Source organism: Diabrotica undecimpunctata, chromosome 9 (genome assembly GCF_040954645.1).
Source record: "Diabrotica undecimpunctata isolate CICGRU chromosome 9, icDiaUnde3, whole genome shotgun sequence".
Classification (NCBI taxonomy): Eukaryota; Metazoa; Arthropoda; class Insecta; order Coleoptera; family Chrysomelidae; genus Diabrotica; species Diabrotica undecimpunctata.
The window spans coordinates 67,982,273-67,989,007 of record NC_092811.1 but is presented as its reverse complement, the minus strand read 5'-3'; the positions used below and the strand labels follow the sequence as shown (position 1 = coordinate 67,989,007).

General features: G+C 30.9%; 1 protein-coding gene and 1 long non-coding RNA gene across 2 annotated transcripts; one reads left to right on the top strand and one right to left on the bottom strand.

Annotated features, from left to right (window-relative positions):
* Positions 1 to 922: 922 nt before the first annotated feature.
* On the bottom strand, positions 923 to 5,795 carry LOC140451052 (uncharacterized). The gene is made up of 4 exons (XM_072544771.1): positions 5,787 to 5,795; positions 5,223 to 5,382; positions 4,897 to 5,167; positions 923 to 1,214 (listed from the first exon to the last, which is right to left on the bottom strand). Exons 1-4 carry the CDS (start codon positions 5,793 to 5,795, stop codon positions 923 to 925), a joined length of 732 nt encoding a protein of 243 aa, XP_072400872.1.
* On the top strand, positions 2,365 to 3,823 carry LOC140449663 (uncharacterized). The gene is made up of 2 exons (XR_011951855.1): positions 2,365 to 2,540; positions 2,638 to 3,823. It is a non-coding gene; the product is annotated as an uncharacterized lncRNA (long non-coding RNA).
* Positions 5,796 to 6,735: the final 940 nt, after the last annotated feature.

Sequence of the window (6,735 nt, the reverse complement as noted above, 5' to 3'; positions counted from 1 at the left end):
TTCATATGATGATCATAAACACGATATGATATATTAGGTATGTGAACTTTGATATTTATTTTTATTCGACCTAAGGAGAACAGCATATAGGAAATTCAAATATTTGGTGAGTGACAATAATTGATAAAGAGGAAAGAAATACAAAAGAGACTACTAAAAGTAGGTAGTGCAATGGTATAATGTTCGTGACCATCGGCATTGTATGCTTGTAACACTTGGATAATGAATAAGAAAGATGAAATGAAAATATACATCTAGAGAAGGAAATTACTTTGAAGATACAAGTGATACAATTTATTCATCTTCTGAAGAACTTGTGTTACTGTCATTGCCAATTGGAATTATTAACGGCTCTATTACACTATCCATGATGCCATCTAATTTACACATTTTTTCCTCCACTTTGAGAATGTGATTAACACAATTTTGCCAATGTGTTGTGGTTACATTCTCGAGAGCTTGTAACAGAAGTTTTTTTACTTCTTTAAGTTTAAATGTCGTGTTTTTAAGTGCCACTTCATTTTTCACCTGGGTCCAAATTTTCTCAATGGGATTCAACTCGCAATGATATGGAGGCAGCCCCAGTACAATTTGACCATTTGTTTTAGCCATCTCATCAGTTACATACATATTATACTTATCTTTATTTACACGTACAAGATGTAAAAGTTCTGACCTAACCATCTCCATATCAAAAGGAATGTTTTTTATTTGTAACCATTCTTGCATATATTTCTTTGTTGATGATGTTGTCGGAATTTTTTCTACTTTTCGGCTGTGATATGATGCATTATCCATTACAATGATAGCGTTTTTTGGTAATTTTTGCAAGATATTATTAAACCAATTTTCAAAAACAGATGCATTCATTTCTTTATGGTAATCCTCTGTCTTTCTTCCCTCAAAAAATAAAACCCCTTCATTAACAAATCCTAACTGATCCAACATGTAAAACTATGAGGCGTTTTCCTCTCCCCGATGGGTTTTTCAAACCAGTAGACAGCCCCTCAATGAATGCCTGTCTAGGGTTTTTTATGGCACAGTCTACCCACACTTTATCTTTGGTGTGACCTTCATTTACCCATGTTTCGTCAAGGTAATAAATGGGCCTACCTTCACTTCTGTACCTTTTTATAGAAGTTAGGTAATTACGCCTCCATCTGACAACATCATCACGTTCAATTAGAGTACTTGTTCGACTTCTCTTCAAGTACCTACAAAATAATAGAATGTTACATTTAGACCAGGGCAGATCTGTGAAAAAAGTCTGTTTTTGGATATGAGAGGTGGCATGTGGCATTCGGATTTTTGCAGAAAAAGTTAGGTAATAACTTCAATAATAACAACTGACTCATGCTCCCTCTCAAATATGCCCGGAGCATTAATAAAAACATTAAAATATTTAAAAATTACTAAAAATATCGATTTTTGTCTACTTTCTTTGCTCATAACTTTAAAACTATTAATTTTGGAGGAAAGTCGTACATAAATAAAACAAAGATAATTAAATTTCCTATGATATATGAGTGGTTAAAAATGTCTTTCAACCATTTAGGTTGTACTTAGGTCCTTCGTAATTGGTTTAGAAAATTTTTATAATCTACTCAAACCGTCCACCAAATTTGAAATTTTTTAAAAACTTTTAGAACAAACATTAGACCATTTAGATGTTACCGGTCTAATACACTACAGAATTGAAATCGTATTATTTAGGCGGTCTCAGCAATGTTTTAAAGTTATAAACAATTTTTTTGCTTATAAACAAATAGATTATTGAAAAAACCATACTGGAACAGACTCGGTAGACGCTTCTTGTAAAAGAAAAAAAGTTGAATTGCGAGGAGTAGTTCCTGAGATACAACCGGTCAAATTTGACCGGTATTTGCGACGAAGCTATACCTAAACAGTAGGATGGTAACTTTTGAACCATTACCTTATTTTTTCGGTTCTCTTTCTCTATACATTTTTTCATATGTTTAAAACACTCATAACATATAATAATAAAAATGTTATGTTTGTTGCATATATTTAAGTTTGTATTACAGATGGTAAGAAAGAGAAGAGAAAATATGATGGCAGATGAAGGATGAAGAGAACCGCATGATGGCAGAAGGTTAAGGTTAAGATTCGTAGCTTTTAGCAAAGCTTTGCTTTTAGTATTAGTATTATCAAAGAATATGTATTATATTCTTTGATTGTACTTACATACATATTAAAATAAAGTAGTTTCATGTAATATATATTTCATTCTACACTACATACACAGTACACAACAATTGGCGATGAGGATTAATAAATTTTTACTTTTACGTACCATACAAAAGTGAAAACCGATAAATTATGGAAGCCGCAACTACCAGTACATTACAAATTCATTCTACATTTACAGTGGAATCGTTTAATGAATCAGTTACAAAATGGTCACGATGGGTGAAACGCCTGGAAGGAGCTTTTAAAGTTTTTAAAATAGATCACAATATGAAATTATCTTATCTATTACATTATATGGGTCCTGAAGCCTATGATACACTATGTGACAAGTAAGTACCAGATGATAAAACATAGAATGAAATTATTACACTATGTAATGTACAATTTTTACAATCATGCCCCTTTGGAAATTGCTGAAATTTACAGGTTTCAAACCAGAAAATAAGCCGAGGGAGAATCAGTGCAAGAATTCTTACTAGCATTACAGAAGACAGCAATAAATTGCAATTTTTAAGCATATCTAAAATCTGTAATAAGGAACCAATTTGACTTTGGATTACGTTCCAAAAAAAATACAAGCAAGACTATTGGAAACAAGGAATCTAGACTTGGATCGAGCAGTAGAGATTGACAGTAGTTTGGAAACGATCAGAAAAGAACAGTAATCAATTAAATTACAATAATTCAATTAACAAAATATTCAAAACTCAATAAGAGTAAAAAACATACTAATACAAGTTAAAATGTAAATTCAAGTACAAATATTACACATTCTAGTTCAAACACTAAAACAGGTATATGTTATCGTTGTGGGGATGCTTCTCATTTAGCCAATCAATGTAAAAAGAAAAATTTGGTATGTAATTTTTGTAAGAAAAGAGGACATTTACAAAAAGTTTGTTTGAAAACTAAAAACATAAATGCTGTTGAGGAAATTTTAAATGTACATTCAACTAATTTAAAAGATAAATTTATTATTAGTTTGAAAGTAAATAACAAACCGATACAGTTTGAAATTGATTCAGATGCTGTAGTCAGTATTATTAACAAAAATGTATTTAATTAGAATTGTACTGAATTACAATTACAAAATACTAATATAAAGTTAGCTACTTACTGTAAAAATGAATTACATGTTTTAGGTATGGCTTTGGTGACAGTTGAGCATCAGAATAAAACTAAATTCTTGAAATTATATATACTTGATGGTGAAGGTCCTTCATTGGTTGGGAGAGAGTGGATACATTCATTAGATATAAATTTACACAATGTGAACACTGTCTCAAATGCAGAAAAGGAGTTACAACAATTGTTTACAAAATATAAAGATTTATTTGACAAATCTATTGGATAATTTTCGATTTCTGATACCAAAGTTATACCTACCTTAAGTAGATCTCCAAGAATATGTAAACCTATTGTAAAAATGAATTTGTAAAAAAATTCATTGTCAAGGAAGAAAATGTTATATTTGATGCATATATTTAAGTTTGTATTACAGATGGTAACAGAAAAGAAAAGAAGGAGAGAACCGGATGGCAGAAGGTTAAGGTTAAGATTCATAGTTTTTAGTATTGTACTTACATATTATAATAAAGTAGTTTTCAAGTAATATATATTTCATTCTACACTATATACACAGTACACAACAAAAAACAATCAGTATTGAGCGATTATTTGGTATAAAAATACCAAAAATTAAAAAAAAAATAGGTTGAAGAAAGTTTAACTTCAAAGTTCAAAATCGGTATACATAAAAAAATGCATTTTCTCAGCTTCCAATCGAGCAATTTTCTTCATTTTTTTTTAATCCGAAGTAACTCGAGTAGAGGCAGCTAAATAGCGCATTATCAAATTCCAAATATGTTTTAATTTTATTATAATAAATAAATAAATTTTTTTCTAACACACATCTACCTTACTAACGCACTTCTAAATGCCAAAAAGGCTTTAGTTTTGTTGTAATAAATTAATTTATTTATAACAAAATAAAACCACATAGGTATTTCTTCCTACGTTGTGGAATTTTTTTTACAAAAACTTACCACACATGTACCTTTTAACGTTATAAATAGAAATATTCCCATTTGAATAGTCTATAATTATTTAAACAATCTTTGTTTAAACAAATTAAATTTTTTTGTTAATTTTTTTTAACCTGGCGGGGTACTTATCAGTTTCAGCGGTTCTGATTTCGCCCCAGAAGAATATGTCATCTGTGTTTATATTTCCTTGATCAAATAAAGACTATTTAATTAAACAAAAATATTGTTTAACTAATTATACAGCTTTCAAATGAGACAATTTGCATTTAGAGCGTTAAAAGGTCTACAACATAGGAAAAAAGAAGTAGTTTTATTTTGTTAATTTATTTTTAACAACATTAAAGCATCTTTTGGATTAATGGTATTTATTGCTATTTTGCAGCAAGGGAAATAAATTAAGACAGTTTTAACCTATATTCGTATAACAGGAAATTTAATCATTACCTTTATTTTATTTTTGTACGGCTTTGCTCCAAAATGAATAGTTTTAAAGTTATAAGCAAAGAAAATAGAAAAAAAATCTATATTTTCAGTAATTTTTAAAGCTCTTTATCTTCTAATCGATTCCCTAATTCAGACATAATATATTTTTTGGGTTGCACGTTTTATTTATTATTGTGGCTAACCTATATTTACTTACTTAAAATTGATTTGCTTCAAGAATTTATATAATAATGAACGACACATATTTGGAAGATCTGGGCGGTTGTTTACTTCACTTAAAATTTTATTTAATGTAGGCATTTCATTCTTGAAAAAGAAGCTGTGTACTATCTGGCGTATAGATGTTTTAACTTTTTCATCATATGTTGCAAGAATAGAAGGTCGACCGCCAATATTTTTAGAACATCTTACTGGTCCAGTTTGCTTATATTCTTTAATTGTTCGGTAAATAGTTGAATTCGCAACACCTAAAATTAGCACATTACTTCTTGATTTTAACTATAACTATTCTGCAAAACTAACCTGTTGCCTGTTTTATTTTTGCTACCGTGGCTGTTACTTTCATTCCAGAATTATCACTTTTGATTTGTTTATACATGTTTATAATGCATTGTTTCTTATTTGTAGATAAATGACCCAAATGTACTCGTCGTTTTTTTGGTGGAGAAAAATTAATTGAATCCTTATTGTTATCTTAATAACACTAATCCAGTGGCGGCTTTTGGGGGTAGGCAGGATAGGCCGGGCCTACCCAATAATTTTAAGAGCTTTAAAATTGAAAAACACACATTCAAAAATTATGTCAATGAATGTATGAATGAATGAATGAACTTTTAAATGTACTAAATCACTCAATACATTGCGTCCGTTAAAACAACTATGTTGTTATATTCCCACAGAAAACATCGAATCGTATTCACGCATTTTAAATATCATCATTTAAATATCAAGCCCGATAGGAACTGGCCGACCCAGCTCACATAAGATCCCCGTACAATAAGCGTTTGAAGTTAAGCAGCTTGCCGGACAACGATTTATATTGTCGTGTTTATGCTCGCTGTTTAGGCACCAGACGATCGGGCCTACGTCGACCATCGTTGTCGACCATATTTTTAAACAAACAACACAATTGCAAACAAGTGCACGGTTGCCCAAATAAATTTAAAAAAAAATCGTAAAATTCGAGAAAGAAAAGATTCCCATTCTCACACAAAAAAAATGTATTGCACACACTGGCGGCTACAGAATTTTTTTTGGGGAGGTCATGGATCTTAAGGGTGATTACTTTTCTCTGATGCAAGGTCACTTTTAGTCTTACCACCAATAGGATAAGTTGGTTTCCAAATATTTTTAACGGGGGGGGGGGGGGGGTCGTGACCCCTCCCTCTCTGATTACACATAGCTTTATGTAATTTGCTGGCTTGGCCTACCCAAAATTTTACCACACCAGCCGCCACTGCACTAATCACTAATATGTCGCTAAATAGTTCTGAAAAGAACTGTTTTTATATAAATACAAACGAAAAATCTAAAAAATGTAAGGAATACCGCAGAACATACAAAAAATTGTCTATATAAATTTTGAATTTTAAAATTTCACAAATGTCATTAGTGTCAAAATGTCATAATTTAGTGGAGTAAACTTGCCTGCGATTGGACCAATTAGAAACAAGAATTACGGCGCGGAAAATTTGAATTACTCCTGGTTAAAAAACAGACCATAGGACTAAGGAAGGTTTAGTTAGTCTAAGCTTAGTCCATATTTATTAATGAAATTCTGAAAATGAAGTTAGTACTCGCTTAATCTGAGACTAACTTCGGACTAAGCAATTTTTATTAATAAGACAAATAGTTTATAGTTCAACATAGTCACAGCCCACGGTTCGTAGACTTACTACGGTTGCCTCTTCCGCCTAATCAATGAACATTAAGCCCGAAACTGTACTCTCGTGACGTATTATTTCCCTTATTCTTGAATTTCAGGGAGTAGAAATTGCAAGAGAAAGTGACGTAAAAGTAGGCGTGGCTCCTTAAA